We start from the raw sequence: 20297 nt of genomic DNA, 5'->3' as shown, positions 1-20297 counted from the left end.
TAAAATGATGCTACAAATCAAGTTTGAAGAAGTTCCAATAAGTAGTTCATAAGAAGGAGTCATTAAGAGGCATTTCTAATTTAAGTTCTGGAGGTTCCTAAAAGGGGCCAATTGCCCCCATTTGTATATAACTGAGAAGAAGATGTTTAGTAAAAATATTGACGCAGGATAGAAGACGACGGACGATGGACGACGGTCCATCCATTTATACTTATAGCTCACCCTGAAAAAAGTTCAGGAGAGCTAAAAAGTGAAAGAAAGCTTTAACCACAAATTAAATAAGAAAGAAGACGCCGACGATTCGAGTAGGATAGCTCTCTATTTTCTCGAGCTGAAAATGCATTCCGCGTCTTCAAAACAACAAAGATTCAAGTGTAGTATCAAAATAACAGCGAGCAAAAATAAACAAGATTCATATATAGAAAATCTAAGAATTTGACGGATACCTTTGAGGGTAAAGCGATTACTCTTAGTAACAGAGACAGTACCCATGCGTTTAGTAAAAACTTAAAAACTTACCCTTTTTCTCTCCAGCTATACAATTCATAAGATATGACTTTCCAGTTCTGTACGAACCACATACCCCAACAACGTTGATTGTCTTGTCAATACCTGAGAGCGCAGATAACACATTCCCATCAATCTCAAGTAGTTCGTTGTCGTCAGTATAAATCAAACGTTCTGGCTTTTTAAACAGGTCAATTTTGCTAACACTGGAATGGAAACGGATTGGTTATCGCTTGTCCTAAATAAAAGTCATTAAATACAGTTCAAATCGACATGTCCCAGTTTCAAAGCGTAGAAAATTCTTTCATTTGTGAAATTTTACAGCAATGTGATTTACATTTGTTGATATGTAGACGAACAAGTGATCAATACAAAGTGCCCTAATGGCAGGCAACTGATTTTCTCTATGATTTAAAATAATGATCAGATATCTGTCAATGATGTATAAACAATATTATATTATATTATATTATATTATATTATAATATGTTATGTTATGTTATAACACAATGTTTGGATTAACATTTGCATATATAAAAATCTCTAGTTGTTGATTGCTAATAACATCAATAATATAATAAAGTATTGAATTTCAATTTTGAAAACATTTGTTTTTGCAACTGGTGGGAAAATATGAAAAACAAAATGTAAAAAATATCTTATTAAAGACAGGTAATTTTGAAGAAAACACACCCAAAAAAACTTTTTAATTAGGTCATTATGATATATGACCTTATATAAAAATATTTAAAATTCTGGAAGGAAAAGATCGATTTTGAAATATGACATTGAACTTTAAGGTAGGGGTCTGGGTATTGATGTGTGACAGAGTTCTGGACAGGACACGAAACATGCATTGGTGATATTTGACTGCCAAGTGTGGCCTTGACCTTCAGGGGTGGAATAGTGGTGCATACCACATCATCTTATTTGTGCCAAGTAATATTAAAATCATTGCATGAATTTTTTAGTTACAGACCGAACAGGAAAAAAAACCAAGTTGAGCTTGACCTCTAAATGTTACCTTGGCCTTTGAGCTAGGGTTCTGAGTATTCCTCACGACATGTTGTGTCATCATGGGGAACATTTGTGCCAAGTTATATTAAAATCCCTTAGTAAAAGACATTTATTGACCGGACACGAAACATACCTTATTTATGTAGTGTTAACATTTTAATGCCAAGTTTGACATTGACCTTTAAGCTAGGGATATGAAAAATGTGCATAACATATCATCTTATTATGGGGCACATTTGTGCCTAGTAATATTAAAATCCCTTGATGGATTATTGAGTTATAGACCGGACAAGAAAAAAACATGTTGACCTATAAACGTCATTAAACTCCAAGTGCGGCTTTAACTTTTGAGCTACGGATGCGGGTTTTACGCATAGCACGTCGCCTTATCATTGGGAACATTTGTGCAAAGTTACATTAAAATCCCTTGGTGAATGACAGAGCTATGGACTGGACACGAAATTGCAAACGGACGGACGGAATGACGGAAGGGCGGAAATTCCTATAGTCATCGAAGCTGACTTTCAACCAGTAGGGGACTAGTTATCTGAAGCGTTACCATGTTAGCACTCTGTTATAAGAGAAAGAATTTGGCGGTCTCATAACAACTAGAATTTTGATATTATGCATCATAGTTGCAAAAAAGGTTTATTTAGAATCCACTCGGGTTTATTTCAGAATGAAGGAGAATGGGTTTTCTGGCTTGAATAAAACTATTCAATAAGGAAGCTGGAAAAAAGGCCAGTTGGTATTTAAATCTACTGGATGACCTGTTTTCTAGTTACTTGATACAGGTGACCTACTGACTGTTTCTATCAAAGCATAGAACAAATTTATTTCTGAGTGTTGTTTTTTTTCTCAAACACTTTCCCCGCAAATACTGGCCATGTTTATTGGTCAAATCTAGTAATAATTATCAATTCTGATAAGACAATAACGTGAAGAAAATTGTGGTAAAATCTTCAAACACATATCTTCTTTACAAGAAGTTCTGGTCATCCGCATTCTGCATTGGTCAGCTTTATGTTAGGTTCATGTATGGCAAATGTTTACTATCGTAAACTTAAAGAACACTTAAATTAAATATTTTCAATTATAAGCTTTTTTATATTTATAAACTTGTAAAAATTAAAACTCGGATATGAGAAACGGCTTACCGTTTTCTTATCGAAAGGGTATTCTGAAAATAAAGAAACAAATAATGTCATGATAAATATAGTAAACTAAAAACAATATGATGAAAGCTTGATTTCTACTTAAATCACGGTTACTGGAAAAGCTAATACTAGTGTCATATGAGATGCTGTGGTCATGACCCCAGTGGGACTGGAACTAAATACCTCCTGGTTTAGAAGCCGACACCGTAACCATAAACCACCGCTCCCCTTACATCGTTTTAACCTAACACCTCTTTGTATTTGTCATAGGTGATTTCAAGTTTTTCGTTAACAAATAAGTTGTAAAAGGATCATTATGTAAAGGTTTAATTTTCAATTGCCCAATTTCAGACTCGATGAATTAGAACACAAGCTGTCTAATGCAGTGCGCTCGACTTTTAGAAGCCCTTCGAACTAATATTACCTTACATACAAAAGCTTTTAGCAAAATGTTCTATGCTGAACTAGAATTGTGTCCATAGGACACGGATGTCTACACATAATGCGAAATCCTCTAAACAGCAAAGTGTTTTTCTATAAAGGATCTTCGACTACAAGTGTGAAGCAAATTGCATTGTGTGCTAGGAGCAACAAATAAAATGGATATAACAAAGGCCTATAACTGACATAACAATAATATTTTGATGCCGCTGGCATTTTATGAATACTTGATAGTTTTATTTGGAACTTTTAGGGTATCTTATTTCTGTGAAAATAAGAAATGGCCAGATCAGAGCCACACGTGGGAAGGTGGTTATTTTTTTTTTTTTTTAATTATTTTTGACTATTGTGTCCTATTTTGTATATGTATTTTCACTAACTTATATAAGGATTTTATTTTGTATTACTATATTGTACCTAATTTTCGGCTGGGCACTCAACTAATCCTTTTGTTATTGGAGAGGTCTATCAAGAACTCTCCATAGTGTTGGCTTTCAAACTAGGAGGATTTAGACTAATCTACTAATTTTACGGCGTTTGAATTCCCTTTCTAGCGCAAATTACGGTGAGCCAGTCTAAAATGGCCCAATGCGCTTGCGCACAAGTAAGTTTTGAAATCCTCTAAGACGAAAATAATTGTTCGTTTAAAATAAAGAAATATAGTGTAATACAGTAACTATTGTTACAAATGTTGGAAACGGTTTAGTTAATAACAAAAAAAAATGTATAGATATATATTTACTAGTCTTTATTCGCAGTGTTCAAAGATATGCATATGAATTGAATCACATTAAAATGTATTTCGTTCAATTAATTGAATTTATTGTTTAACTGGCGGGTTTGTTTGCCCCGTTCGGAAGATCTGCCGGAATAAGAAGAGTCTTCCGAGCTTCGATAGTCGGAGATGTTAATCACGTGATCAAAACAAGACGGCAATTCGACAAATAAGCCTTACAAAGTAATAAACTAGAACAAATAAAATGTTTAGAATTTCTTTTTTCGAATAGCACATTAACAATACATATCTCTAAAAAATACATTTAAAACTTCCGGCAGACGTCCGTTCGATTGGGATTTTCTTCTAAGCTTTTCTAAAGCTTCTCGGAAGCTATTCTTTTAGGCCCAAACGAATGGGGCAGTTGACAAACAAGCCTGTCAGGTGAGGTTCTCGCAAAATTGGTAAGATGCTAATTTGAAAGCTTTCAACAGGGCCAAGTTCAGTGTACAATTATTGCAGTGGTAGCTTTTGTACATTTTTAAATGAAATTCAGTAACTAGAAAATGCTTTGGCCTACAGTCGTCGGGTTGGCGGAGGTTGATCATAACCTGAAAATGACTTATTGATTTTGAGGTCATTAGGTCACAGTGACCTGCAACAGGGAAACTGTTTTTCGTCTATAGCACAACCTATCATATAACCAGAGACATAGATACAATTGTTATCTACTTTAAAAGGAGCAACACTAGACCTCTCCTAGGTTTCCTTTTTAACAGAAGCCTACTTGTATAATTTCGGCCGATATTACAATAGGAATTTGATACGAAAATCTACGATAAAATCCGAAAATCTCGGTTGTAGAGAAAAGAAACTTGATTAAAAGGTTTCCGCCAAGGAATAAATTCTTTGAATCGGACCAGCAGCTGTGCTTAATTGTAATATGAAGACACTCTCTCAAGAACAAAGTCTCTTCGCTGGACCTGCTACTCTGCCAGTCGCGTACCAAGGATGTGAAAAATGGTGAAAGTTCATGTGTAGTATTATTTAAAGATAGCACTTTTCTAACCATGTAATTATGCATAACAGGTATTTAGTCAGCTGTTTCATCTGTTTTTAACATAAAATTTAAAGCCTTATGGAACTTCAAGCTGAATATTCGTTTTATTTGAGGTCCTCAGAAACAAACATATTGACCGCCCTCGATAGCAAAACATTCGTTATATTTATGTCTCCCTCCACTGGGTTTTGCCCTGTCCGTTCGTCCGTCACACTTCATTTCCGGTCAATAACTGGAGAACCATTTGACCTAGAACCTTCAGATTTCATAGGATGGCAGAGCTTATAGAGTAGACGACCCCTATAGTTTTTGGGGTCACTCCATCAAAGGTCAAGGTCACAGGGACCTGAACATTGAAAACCATTTCCGACCAATAACTTGAGAACCACTTGACCCAGAATGTTGAAACTTCATAGGATGATTGGTTATGCAGAGTAAATGACCCCTATTTATTTTTGGGTCACTCTGTTAAAGGTCAAGGCCACAGGGACATGAACATGGAAAAACCATTTCCGACCAATAACTTGAGAACCACTTCACCCAGAATGTTGAAACTTCATAGGATGATTGGTCACGCAGAGTAGATAACCCTTATTGATTATGGAGTCACTCGGTTAAAGTTGCTGTTTTTGATAAATTTACTCACGGTTTACCATTAATTTATGAAGCAATTTTCCTTTCCGTATACCGAGTTTATTCTACATTATCCGGAAAAAGAACATTACACCATTACTACTGGTTTATCATATGTGCAGAACTACCTTAAACCCAATAAAAATGTTACTAAGTGGGCACATAATAACTTATACATGCCCACGTAATTAATAATACATATTCACGTAATAGCTAATACGTGAGCACATAATGACTAATACATTCGTACGCAACAGTAAGTAAATAATCAACATTACATGGATAATCCGGATCGTGAAGCGTTACTACAGAAATACCACGTGCATGCGTATTACTGATTTTGTCTGCATGCAATTTATTACGTGTAGATATAATTGTAAGTAGGTGTAAACACATTAGCTATTACTCACTTTATGTTGCTTGCTTGCGTTCTATGCTTCCAAAGGATATTTTCAAAGATTTTATTATAATTAATACGTACGCACGCAATAGTATATGCCAAATCTGCGTCTTCGTATATGTTGCTTTTATTTCAATGAAAATATCTTGAAAGATTTGTAACAATCCATCAGCAAATAAACAAAAATCGAAAGTAATTCCTTGATAAATGGCGATATGGACCAGACAAAAAACCGACAATTTTAACCTTTGACTTCTAAGTGCGACCTTGACCTTGGGGCTAGGGATCTGGGTCTTGCGCTTATCCCATTAGTCCTAAATATAAGACCTGACATAAGTCATATCAATTTATAAGTTCATTTTAATTGATATTTTACATTTTTTATTTTCCATGTTATGTCAGGTCTTAACGTTGAACTGAAATAACGTATAGCACAAAAATCGCTTCAGATCTGAATTTTGATCTGAAGGTTTTTTAACGACTTTCTGGCAAAAATGACTGAAGAATAATCATAAATGTGCTTTATGGCAGCAATTAAAAGTTATATTTTACCTTATTTGTTATTAATTAACCAATTAATTAATCCAGTATCCAATCCGTTGAAAGTTTTGAAAAGTGGCACGGTAATAACCGAGGGTGTTCAGGATGTAAACATGATTTGCATATTAGAATCATTTCTTGAACGAAAGTTACCTTTTCTCTATCTTGTACAGAGAAACTATAAATGTCAATTATCTTTCTATTTCCAGAAGAGACATTTAAAATTTATTAGGATAAAAATAGAAAATATACATTTATGATGAACAAAAATCAAAATATTTGGCGGGAAATATTTTTTCGTCTACCGCCGATCAAATTTAATTGGTACTTTTAATTTCGAAACAAGATGGTGGCATGTCAAATATAAACATTCGATGTCAAAAAGATGAAGCGTCATTTCGTGGATAATAATGGATTGTAAATCATTTTAACCTTGCAGAATTGAAGCAAAGGTATTTTTGTTCCTATTAGGTACAACGTTTACCGACTTTATAATGTTACAGAAATTGATTTTATGCTACACTTCTTTCATACTTAGCGTTTAGACGTCGAAAAAGGCTTTGATAGTAAAAATGTAAAATGTCAGAATATTGACTGTTGAACGTCAAATGACAACTTTTTCACGTCTAATTATTTGGACTAATTATCCCATTAGGTTTCAACATTCTGGGCCTAGTGGTTCTCAATTTATGAACTGGAAATGGTTTTCCATGTTCAGGCACCTGTGACCTTGACCTTTAACCGAGTGACCTCATAATCAATAGGGGTCATCTACTCTGCGTTACCAATCATCCTATGAAGTTTCTGGGTGAAGTGGTTCTCAAGTAATTGATTGGAAATGGATTTCCATGTTCTGTCCACTGCGTCCTTGACCTTTGATAGAATGACCCCAAAATCAACAGGGGTTATCTACTCTGCATGTTCAATCACCCTCTGAAGTTTCAACATTCTGGGTCAAGTGGTTCTCAAGTTGGTTTTCCTTGTTCAGGCCCCTGTGACCTTGACCTTTAATAGAGTGACCCAAAAAATCAATAAGGATCATCTACTCTGCATAACCAATCATCCTATGAAGTTTCAACATCCTGGGTCATTTGGTTCTCGAGTTATTGATCGGAAATGGTTTTCCATGTTCAGGTCCCTATGACCTTGACCTTTAACAGAATGATCCCAAAATCTATAGGGGTCGTCTACTCTACATAACCAATCATCATATGAAGTTTCAATATTCTGGGTCAAGTGGTTTTCAAGTTACTGATCGGAAATGGTTTTCCATGTTCATGTCCCAGTGGCCTTGACCTTTAACAGAGTGACCCAAAAATAAATGGGGGTCGGTCATCTACTCTGCATAACCAATCATCCTTTGAAGTTTCAACATTCTGGGTCAAGTGGTTCTCAAGTTATTGGTCGGAAATGGTTTTCAATGTTCAGGTCCCTGTGACCTTGACCATTGGTGGAGTGACCCCCAAAACAACAGGGGTCGTCTACTCTATAGGTCTTACCATCCTATGAAATCTGAAGGTTCTAGGTCAAATGGTTCTCTAGTAATTGATCGGTTATGAAGTGTGACGGACGAACGGACAGGACAAAACCCAGTGGAGGGAGACATAAATATAACGAATGTTTGCATGGTATTGAGGGCAGTCAATATGTTTGTTTCTGAGGACCTCAAATAAAACAAATATTCAACTTGAAGTTCCATAAGGCTTTAAATTTTATGTTAAAAACAGATGAAACAGCTGACTAAATACATGTTATGCATAATTACATAGTTAAAAAAGTGCTATCTTTAAATAATACTACACATGAACTTTTACCATTTTTCACATCCTTGGTACGCGACTGGGTTTCGGAACCGCGACCTTCCGCACCGGAGGCAGACGGTCTACCATTATACTAAATTACTTCACTGGAAGTGGAATCGTGTGCCATGATAGCTCAGTGGTAGAGCGTTCGCCTCCGGATCGACAGCTCCGGTGTTTGAGCCCCATCGGAGAGAGAGACAGAGAGACAAAGAGACAGAGACAGAGACAGAGAGGTCACAGTTAGGCAGAGTAGCTGGTCCAGCGAAGAGACTTTGTTCCTGAAAGATAGATCTTCAGATGGCAGCTGGTCCGACGCAGAGAATTTATTCTTGGGAGAGTGTCTACAAATTACAATAAAGCACAGCTGCTGGTCCGATGCAATGAATTTATTGCTTGGCGGAAACCTTTTAATCAAGTTTCTTTTCTCTACAACCAATTTTCGGACTTTATCGTAGATTTTCATATAAAATTCATATTGTAATATCGTTCAGAAATTATATAACACAACGAGTTGAGCCAGTGGCCAGCGTCAAATTAGGTACAGTGTAGTAATACAAAATAAAAATCCTTATATAAGTAAGTGAAAATACACATACAAAATAGGACACAATAGTCAAAAATGATAAATAAAAAAAAATAACCACCTTCCCACATGAGGCTCTGATCTGGCCATTTCTTATTTTCACTCAAATAAGATACCCTAAAAGTTCCAAATAAAACTATCAAGTATTCATAAAATGCCAGCGGCATCAAAATACAAAAATAGTTCGGCAGTCTGAATGACCTATATCTCAATGAATGAAAATACCAAAAAATCTACAACCCTGATTAAAACACATATTCTTATTGTCTTGTATCTAGTCCAACCTGTAGATAAAATTCTCCTGTCAAGTGTGAATCACACAGGAATGTCATCACAATTAAATGAAAAGTTTTCAACATAGTGAAAATGGGAATGTTGCTGTTAAACTGTAAGGGCTGGAAGTAGCTGTGAATGGCAAGGCCGGAACAAAGGCGAGTAAAACAACCATCTTATTGGCATACTCCAAAACATGGAAAACAAGAAACGCGGCAATGCCACGAAACCAGGTTTTCAACACTTTTCATAAGAATAAACAAGAGTGCCAGAACAATATACGCCCGTCACAGCAAATTTCTTTACTCTAGCACCTGTATTTGCAGATGTAATTTTAATTTTGTGGTTGTTTAGTAATCATTGTAATTCTTATGTTTTTCTAAGTCCACAAAAAAACTCCTTACCAGGTAGAGATACATTAAAATACACCTAAAATTAGAAAGAAACAACTATGTTGTACCACAGAAAAGTGGTCTTGGTTTTTCCCTACGGTCAATTATAAAAAAGTTACAATATAAGTTATTTATAGTAACAACTAAGGGAAGTTAATCTTTAAAAAAAAAAAAAAAAAAAGAATTGTAAGTCCACACAGAAATCCTTACCAGGTAGAGATTGGTCAAAATACACCTCATAATTGGATGTAACATGCATGTTGTTCTACAGAAAAGTGGTCTCGATCGATTTTTCCCTACGTCTAGTAATGAAAAAGTTACAATATAAGCTATTTATAGTAACAACAAAGGGAAGTCATTCTAAACAAGGGAACTGCACAAGACACTTCGTCTCATGATGGTGTATAATTGTGCCAAGTTACATCAAAATCCCTCTATGCATGAAGAAGATATGCTCCGGACAAAGTTTTCATTCTTGTATCCTTTGGCCTCTAAGAGTGACCTTGACCTTAGACCTAGGGACCTGGTTCTTGCGCATGACACTCCGTCTCATGATGGTGAACAATTGTGCCAACTTTCATCAAAATCCCTCCATGCATGTAGAAGATATGCTAACCCTAACCCTAACCTAACCCTAACCCTATTTTTAGTAACAATGACCTTGACCTTGATCCCAGAAACCCCAAAATCAATCCCAAGCTACAACTTTATATATGTTTTCTATACACCAAGTTTCATCACGATAGCTCATTCCTAAGTTAAGTTATTGACCGGAAACCCTTTTTCTATTTTAAGTAACAGTGACCTTGACCTTGACCCCAGAAACCCCAAAATCAATCCCAGCCTTTGTCTTGATATAAGGTACAAACATACCAAGTTTTATTCAAATATCTTTACCGAAACAAAAGTTATTGACCGGAAACACCAGTTTGACGCCGCCCGCCCACCCGCTCGCCCGCCCGACCAACGACATACCCCTATCTAATAACTCAGGTTTTCGTTGAAAACCTGGTTAAAAATAATCATACCATATTATCTACGACCTGTATATCATCCTCATACATTTCCGATCCCAAGTCTTCAAAATAGTTTGTGTTTGAAGCCATGGTTCCTACAAAATGACAACATTGTTTATTATGTTACAGCATTTTCGTATTGAAAAGTTTATTATCGTTGTGAATTTTATCAAAACAATCCAAACTAAAATAAATCTGGAAATTGTAAATTTATTATTGAGAATGATGTCCACATTCGAATATATGTATATAAACATACAAAGTATATAATAATACCTTTATTACCTCTTATACTGAAAAGCAGAATATTGATTTCAAACATTACACAAGAACATTTTCTTCAGACATGACATTATACAATAAAATAGACATATATCTTATCTGAACAAGACTTTCACTTATAACTTAGTTATATATCATATGTTCACAGACATTTCTTTACAAAAGAGAGATATATATTTATCATATAATTATATTAGTTTGATATATAGTATTAGCTGGGGCAAAAGAAACTCAACTGTTTTTATCACTTGGAACTCAAAGAAGTGGGGCGAACCTTACAGTGAAGTAATAAGGCGCTGTCATGGAACGTCTTGTATTCTTCAAACATACAAACAAACATGATGCATGAATGCAAGAACATATTATATTTTATTATTAAATTGTGAAAAGTTTAAGTATGAGTCATCTATTGCAAGTGTTCTATAAAAAAATGGAAAACAAATTAATAGAAGAAGTCTGGTTCTTTGTCTGAATCGCAATAGTGAGAAACGAAAACCCTTCTCTTCAAAACAGCAGTCCACTGCTCATGCGCCCACTCTCTACAAACATAGTATTGGATAAAAAAATGCATTCGGGCGATTATTTGCCCATGGTTCCAGGCGTATCAAGAAAAACCAGTCCACATCTTCGTCTGAATCTGCAGAAGATCCTTTAGTTTTACAAGCCTTTCTTGACTTCTTAGTTTGGTACTTTTCATCTGATTGAGTTGTCGATTTCTTTGATTTTGATTTCTTGAATTCACAAGCATTCATTTCTTGCTCAGCAGCATTGTTTCAGGAGTATCAGTTAGAATTAATGTCTTTCGCGTCCTCCTGGAAAATTTTGTTGTCCTAGCTGGAGCTTTTGGATGTGGTTTTGTCTTTCACAGGAGTGTTATTGTTCATGTCACTTTCAATAATATGTGGTATGCTTCTTACAGCGTTGTAGTGAGCAATGGTGTCCACTCCCTGCAGTGCAAGATGTGAGTCTCCTTTGAACACAACACCAGGTCTCCCTGCATCCTGTGCTAGTGAAAACACACCATCATCACTATACTTATAGATAAATGCACATTTTCAGAGACAGTTGCATAAGGCAGACAATACTAAATCTGCTGAAATGTTACTATATTGCCTTTCAAAAATGTACTTTTTATATCTTCTTGTTTCTCATTGCCGTCGTTTGAAAATTCGTTATAATAATAAACATTGTTTGAATTTTTTTCCAAAACACACTTTCATAACTCATCATGTGAAATACCAAAGATACCTTCGAATGATAGACTCTTTCTTACGGCGTGTAACAGACAATGTCCATCACCTTCAGTATGAACAAGTTCCTGTCCAGATAAGTGAAGGTACGAATCAATAGCCTTCCATGGATCATGTTTCTCCAGCTGCAACATCTAGGCTATTTAATCTTTCTTCTCTTGTCTGGTTTACTTCACTAGCAGTATCGTTGTTTATAATTGTAGTTTGATATTTCCCGGGTCTGGTCTATCAGTAACATAACTAGGACAAAAGTCGTTGTCTGTGAACACACTACCATTGTATGGATGTATCCCCGAAACTTGAAGGCCAATCATGATATTTTCGGGTGTTGCAGCCTTTAGCCAACAATCTCTTGCAATACTAGGTACTAGTTCATATATTGTCATAGTTTTTCAAGGACTGCACATTATCCAAGCGTTTTGTGCACTGGATACATATTTCTTAAGAGGACCAAATACTGACCGATCTAGTGGTTGTAATGTATGGCTGCAATGTGGTGGAAATGATAACATTACGATATCATTATCTTTAGGAAAGTTTAGGAAAGGTAAGAGTCTCAACATTTATATGAGAATCATGGTTATCAAGCAATAATAGCACTTTCATTTCTTGAGATGGCTCCACATGTTTGGCAAAATGTTTGATGAACTTTATGATATTTTCTGCTGTCATCTAGCCTGACGGATGAGCTCAACCGATATCGCTGTAGGTCCATTTCTCACAAAATGGTCATGATATTTCACACTTGGAAATATGAACGTAGTTGGTACATTTTTACAGCGGCACTAACGTAAGGGAACCTATCTGCTTGACCCCTTCTAAAGCAACAACTTTCTGAGGTTTTTGCTTCCTCACATACCGAAATAAAGTAGTGGGTGACATTCCCGTCTCAGAAGCAACGGTCCGTATTTTTCTTCCACAAGATAGAACCTCGTGTACAGCATTCTGATGATCACACCTTTTAGTTTTTCGGATGTAATTGCGAACCATTGAAACAGAAATAAAAGGTAAAATTTACGTTGCAATTTAGTTGTTAAACGAACAAATTAGAGGATTGTCAGTTCAAAACTTTGCAGACACATTAAAAGACAAAAGAATTTCCCCTTTCATAGAATTTCTTCAGTTTTGATCTAGATTCTGTTGATTGGGAAGGAGTGCTATCTTCGCTATTTGATAGTTTATACAGACCGGAGCAAAATGGAACATTGCTCCATTATGTCCCTTCGCCTCTGTTTCATTGTGCCCAATTGCTCCAAACGACCTTGACCTTGTTTATGAGGTACATGATCGCAATAATGCATAAATCAGGATTTCCATAATAATCATTAAAGCCACTTTTTGGTGACAGCAATTCATTCTATACCGCAAATAGTCCGAGCTACTTCAAAAACATTGCAAGTTAACAAAATTTACTTACTCTGTTCCGAATCTCATATTTTCTTGTAGATTATTCTATTTGCTTTTTGCAAGACGTGTGCTCTCTGGACTGCAGAGAAAAAATGGTGGAATTCTAGAGCTTCGTTTTATGTCAGCTATTGCGTAATTTGCTACGTGACAGAAACAAGATGGCATTTGTTTCATTTTAACCCCGCGTTTCGATGAATTGAACAACAGACTAGTTTAAAAACCATGTATTAACGTTCTCATTTGGGAATTAAATGTGTTGATCATGTCAGAATATCATTTGTACAATGTTCTTGACACGCTTTGTTATATTTGTTATTTTATGTTTGTATTCTCTTATGCCCTCAGACTCATGGGCCACGAGATCAAATAAATATTGAAATCTTGTTATGTACCGGTCTCCCCTAATCGCAAATGTTTCGTGCACAGAAGTCATTAACCTTCAATTAATAGAATAATTATAATGAACTTGAATTCCGCAAAAAATAGATAACAATTAAAATAATAAATATCTTTTTGAATACGGAATGAATTGATCCCCTAAAATTGGATACAAAATCAAAGGCGGGACTTTGTCTGTGTTTGTTAAATTTAGCATGGGGGGCTGTGTGGGACTTTATAGATGTGCGTCTAGGGTGGAGAAAGGGTACATCCGTTGGAATAAATCTTTAATCCATTAGAAAAGCTTTTTAAAATTTTAAAATCAATACTTCAACTTCTATTGATTAAACTTTTAATTTTTAATATCGACTTTTAATTATGATATTATTAGTATCATGTAAGCTAATGGCGACAGGTGGTATGTTCTGTCAGATCATATGAGGAAATCAAACATAGGCTTTTTAAATTCATGGAAAATATCAATTTCTCAAAGTTCTCGAGATGAAAGATCGAAATTGCTGAAAATACCACAGGTGCCAGACACATAACCGAATATTTTACTTCATAGACCTATATATGTATATAATAGACTTAAGGTACCCAACGGAACAAAAACAGCATGCTGAACAAACAAGAACACTGCTGCAAGAATCGATCAGATCATGGTTTTCTCTTTGTGGTCGCCACTTCAATGCATCAATCCAAGCGTTAACACTTTTTATTTCATTAAAATCCCTCAAATAACAAAGAAATGATGAAAAGTTTCACTAAGTACCTCGATTGTCAATATATGTCGTTTTCGACGTCCATTCTATACATGTATATAAACACGATTTCTGATCGATTCCTACGAAATAAACAAGAAACGGCTAAAACTTCCACATACTTCCAATTAATAAATTCTTTTTCTGTCAATCTGCGAAGTATTATCTGAACAGAAGCCCTCTACAAACATAATTCATCTAAAGAGTACGAAGTTATTTAATTTGAGACAGTTATTGTATCCCCATGTATACTGTTCTGCACTTAATATTATGCTAGGACTTGATTGATTAAAACGATTGTCATCATTTACCTGTTTCATTATTGACCAATCGTATAACACTATTACTTCGCATCATTTTCCTGTCACTTCAGAATCAAAATGGCGAGCATTACTTGAGCTTTGCTTCCACGGGTGATATTTTCAGATGAATAATGTTTGTAGAGGGCTTCTTTTCAGTTAATACTGTAGGCGTACATTTATTAGCTCGGCAAAAATTTAGCGCAAACGCAATTTTTGGTGAAATATCTAATGCGTGGACGTGAATTAGCGCTCTCGCGAGATCGCTAATTTCTAATTTTAGAGCTGTCCGAGATGAGGCTCTCGGAGATTTACGGAGATTCACGAAGAATTTCGGAAATAAACTTAACCGTCGGCAATTTTTATGCAATGTGTTTCTGCTGTAATTATTGTAATACGAATCTAACTGTCGACCCTACACAACCTGAACATGTACCAAGTATGACTTTAAGATAGTGTGCCGTGATGATTCTTGTATTTTTTTCAATAATACTTTCAACTGTGATGTAGCTTTAAGTTTACGTACAGTATATAAAGTATAATGGGTCTATGACAAAACATCGACAGACAAAACATCGACACGACAAAACGCCGACGCGACAATTGATCGATGCGACAAAAGATCGACATGTCGCATAGTGTCGTGTCGGCATTTTGTCGCATTTATGGTCGAAAATAATTTTGATCATACGATTATCATACGATCATGATTTTGATCATACGATTATCATTCATAAGCATTTACGTGCTCTAAATGCCCTAAATGATCCGAGTATTGAACATCTTTACAATAAATTGACCGAAAATAATTTTATGATCATAATTAATAATTCATAATTTTGATCATACGATTATAATTTATAAGTATTTACGTTCTTGTAGAATTAGTCTAAAAGCACGTATAATCGAACGATGAAATGCTCAAGTATTGACTTTCTTTATCGTCACAAATCACAATAGAATGAATATTATTGAATACATGTACAAAAAGAGTGAAAACACTTTCATCTTCGTCCATAGTGATGGAGTTCGTTACTTCACAAAAAGGAAAGTTACAACTTGTGTTTGATGGATATATTTTTAATAAGGACAGAAGTCGTAAGGATAAAGTAGTAAAAACGTATTGGCGATGTGTCATACAAGAATGTTCAGGTCGAGCTGTAACCATCGGGGAACCACCGAATACCGAAGATGCCCGAGGAACAAAACGCTACACCATCACAGAGGATCTTAGAATTACCAATATCTAATAAACAAACTGAAAAAAAGCAAGAACTTATTCTGGAAGTAAACCATAGTGGCAATAAGCACGTTATTATTGTAATTTTTACACGCGATCAGTTTCAGGCCTGTACCACCATAAATAACCGAACATGAGCGAATATTAGTTTTTTAAATGTGTATTATATATTTTTGGATTAAATTGATCATAAACATCAAAATACATAGACGATCTTTTTCTGAATACATAATATTTTGATAAGTATACTAACTGAATTACATCTGCTGAAAGTTTTTACCTGTGAGATTCGTGTTCGTGGACTGAAATAAAAACATTGCAAACTTTGCGCTAAACAAGCTATCAAAGAACAATAAGGGAAGGCAAAAAACAAAACTAAAAATGAATACCTTCCTAGGAGATCAAAACAGGTGTTATTACGCCATGACAAGGTTCAAATTTCTTATAAGTTACTTGAAGGCTATCTATCCATCATGATATGATCAAAATTAACGACGTTTGAGACTATGTGGCGCGGCGTTACTGAAATTCTATAGTTTAACTACAGTAAGTATTCGGTGGTTATTTTTTGACAACTCGTAAAAAACGGTTATGGCGTTGATTTATAACAATAACTTTTAGGCTAATGTTTCCTTCTAAATAATCAAATAGTTAAAAGCCATAGATTTGTATACAGGGTTGTCAAATTATCTCTGTTTTATTGTTTTATGCTTTTGTTCATAATTACTAAATGTATACAGTTCAACAATTTATGAATGACAAATACATCGGTTTTAACGGTACAATGAAAACCAATCTATTTATATAAAGTTTGCTATGATCAAAGGAAATCGCATAACTTGAGCCGATACTGACATATATAATCCACTAGATAGACGTTTTGTTGTTTTGCCAATATCTTAAACCTTACCGAAATAATGTCCTTAATTTTGCAGGGTAAGGGAACGTATATCATTTTTTGTCATACTTCAATTAATTTGAATGAATTAAAACCATATTGCTATTGACTAAATTACAGATATTATCTTACGAATATGAACGTACAGAAATGCAGAAAATGAGCTGTTATCTGTGACATAGAATGATATTATTTAACACGAAACTTGTCTAGTATGTCCTAGTATGTCCAAACTAAGCTCTTTGTCATCAAAATTGAGTTGTTGTCACATAAAAGATATCAGTGTTGCACTTAATCGAACTGGTAGTAAATTTTGTGTCAGCTGTGTAAGTTTGGTCAGTACCTGACAACAATTTTCACAACTGCACATTTTAATACCACCACCCATTATCTGAACATTAACCGTAAATGTTCGAGTCTTAATCTTGACTGTCTGAAGATTTAGACCGAACCTTTCAGATATGTGTAAAAATTTCAAGGTAATTTAACCCCTGAAAATGAAGAAAAAGTGTAAATAAATTATGTGTCGATGTTTTGTCGATGTTTGTGTCGATGTTTTTTGTCGAGCTTTTGTCGCGTCGGCGTTTTGTCGTGTCGATGTTTTGTCTGTCGATGTTTTGTCGCGCTCCCAGTATAATATTGCCTACGTAACTGTATTGTCTTCTTGTATTTAATTATAATAATCTGCGTGTTTTATATGCTGTATACTGGTTATAATTGCTGAAATAAAACGAGATTGTCACACATTTCAATCATTGAATCCCCTTTGCCCTACATGCATTGTGTCTTAATACAAACGTTTACACCTTTCCGTAAACGAGCGACTGCAACAACGGATATGCCCGAAGGTGATACGGAAACCGATAACAACTTGATCAAATGTGAAAAAAACACAAACTACAAGCTTAAATATTTCATTTTGCATGATCATATATTTAAAATAATAATATGAACAATAAACAGGAATATTATAAGAACCTTAAAATATTAGCAAGCAGTGTAACTAGCGCAAACTCTCAAGAGTATTTATTTTCAACAGTTCGTAGAAAACATCATCAAATGAAAATTTACATGAAAATGCTTGGACAAATTAATGCGCGGACATGAATTAGCGCACGTGCGATAGCGCTAAAAGTGTTGTTATTAGTACACCGCTAAAATAAGTAAGCCTACAGTAGTTTATTGCCTGCATCATTATGAATCCATAGTCATCAATTTTGACTTGACTTAATTGCGCATTAGTTAAGTTTTTTTAGTTTGAGCAAGACAGTTGTGGGTTTGCAAAGATCTACATATATTTTCCTTTGTCGACTAATTATTTATCGAATAGATTGAAATTTGATATATGCTTCAACGTACTTTATATTGTGCGGCCATGCCTTTTTGTCCTACGTAGAGTGCGCATGCGCGAATTTACATCCGTAGCTATGTGTACAGGCCATCTGTTTTCCAGATTAATTTTAACTTTTTTTTGAATCGATAAAATAATTTAACTTTTTTAACAATATAGTATATATATATATTTGCTTTCGTAAGTTCAAACATTTACGTCAATAATTTGAGTTGGTCCCTCCTAAACACAATACTTGGCGCTGCCATATTTACTTTATAGCTTATATGCAAAAAAAGCGAGGCGAAATACAAAGATTGACGACATATCAACTTGAAAATAGTGCCTAGAGATAATGGATCTCTATATATTCTAGGACTACATATCGCATATCGTCATATCATAACGTTACTTCAAAATGAAGTTTACCAGATTAGCGTGACAGACTAGTTTTTGTATGTTTGCACCATAAGTCTACATCTTAATAACTTTTAGCGCTGTTTGGACAAATTTGCTTTGAAATAAAAGTCTGGTGTTTACATTGTATAAAGTAAATTTGTAATACCTTGATTCTGCTTCCTTTAAAATCCTAATATATATGTAGAAAACACCTTCACATATATTGCTACGCATTAGTAAGATCGATATACGTCACGAGCACCAGATTAAACCAGGAAAAAAAATCCACGGTGTTGGGAACCCAGTATTATACTAAATATAGTAACTGGGTCATTCGATTCAGATAGTTTTTACACTGGCACTAGAACCGCAAATTTAGCTTTGAGTGGCCTATTTTCATAAATATGTGCATTAGTTTTCAATTTATAAAGAAATATAAAAGAAATGGTGCCGTCTTATATATTACGTCCCATCCTCTGTTCTTATATTAAAATATGGTAATGAACGGAATCCGACATCGCTCCGTTTCGCCGGTCATAACTTTCCATAGAAATAAGCTATCGCTGATACTCATGTACTGATCGGAAGGTCTTACATTTATTTAACAATGACAACAAGAAATCCCCACCAAAGAACGCTATTTTTGAAGAAATCAAGCGAATTTTATCGCTTTCGGAATTATTTACATCTCGATCACCCATCAACTTCCGCTTTTACCAAGTGCGAGCGATCTCATTGGACGGAACAAAAAGAGTCAAATGGCGCGATATTTGAATGTAAAAATCCAAACAAACCAGAACAGTATATTTTTCTGTATAACTTCTTCTGGAAAAAGTCATGAATGAGAAAATATCCAGAACGATTTGTCCAACAGAAATAGTATAGTGGTATCCTGCTTTTATGAATAAAATAATATAATTTTTCAATTTGATTTGCCCAATCAATTACATCTAGTACTATGGCAAATCAAATTGAAAAATGGGTTCCAGAATTATGGCCGCTTAAAGGGCCAAAATTTGCTATTTTGATTTTTGCAGCCATATAGAAACTTCATTTATGGTTTGATTTGATACAAACTTGCCAGATATCTTTAACAACAATGTCAGATCAAATCATAGGTTCCGGAGTTACGGCCCCTGATTGACCCCTGAAAGAGCCAAAATTTCTTAATTTTTACTTTGTTGACACGATAGAATTGACATTTTATTTTTGATTTTAACCACACTTACATCCAACTTAAGTCACAATAAGATCTTGGTTCCTTTCGAAAACCGGCTAGATTCCATCAAGGGCTCTAGAGTTACTGGCCCTGAAAAGGGGCAAAGTTTTCTATTTTGGCCCTTTCAGCCATATAGAGGTTTCATTTATGCTTTGATTTGATAAAAAAAAATTGCATAGAATTTTTATATTGATGATCTCAAGGCCAAGTTCGAAACTGGATCGCGTGGGGTCAAAAACTAGGTCACCAGGTCAAATCAAAGGAAAAGTTTGTTTACACCCTAGAGGCCACATTT

General features: G+C 35.0%; 1 protein-coding gene across 1 annotated transcript; it reads right to left on the bottom strand.

The window, feature by feature from the left end:
- Positions 1-519: 519 nt before the first annotated feature.
- On the bottom strand, positions 520-19508 carry LOC128552869 (guanylate-binding protein 3-like; the record flags this gene model as incomplete). The annotated part of the gene is made up of 4 exons (XM_053533940.1): positions 19379-19508; positions 10549-10631; positions 2682-2704; positions 520-713 (listed from the first exon to the last, which is right to left on the bottom strand). Coding segments are annotated over exons 2-4 (295 nt in total), but the record flags the coding sequence as incomplete, so codon positions are not given.
- Between the last annotated feature and the right edge of the window lie 789 nt (positions 19509-20297).

The sequence above is a fragment of the Mercenaria mercenaria genome, unplaced genomic scaffold, assembly GCF_021730395.1.
Source record: "Mercenaria mercenaria strain notata unplaced genomic scaffold, MADL_Memer_1 contig_3245, whole genome shotgun sequence".
NCBI classification, from domain to species: Eukaryota; Metazoa; Mollusca; class Bivalvia; order Venerida; family Veneridae; genus Mercenaria; species Mercenaria mercenaria.
Note: the sequence above shows the minus strand (reverse complement) of the source record. Positions and strands in the feature narration are given on the sequence as shown.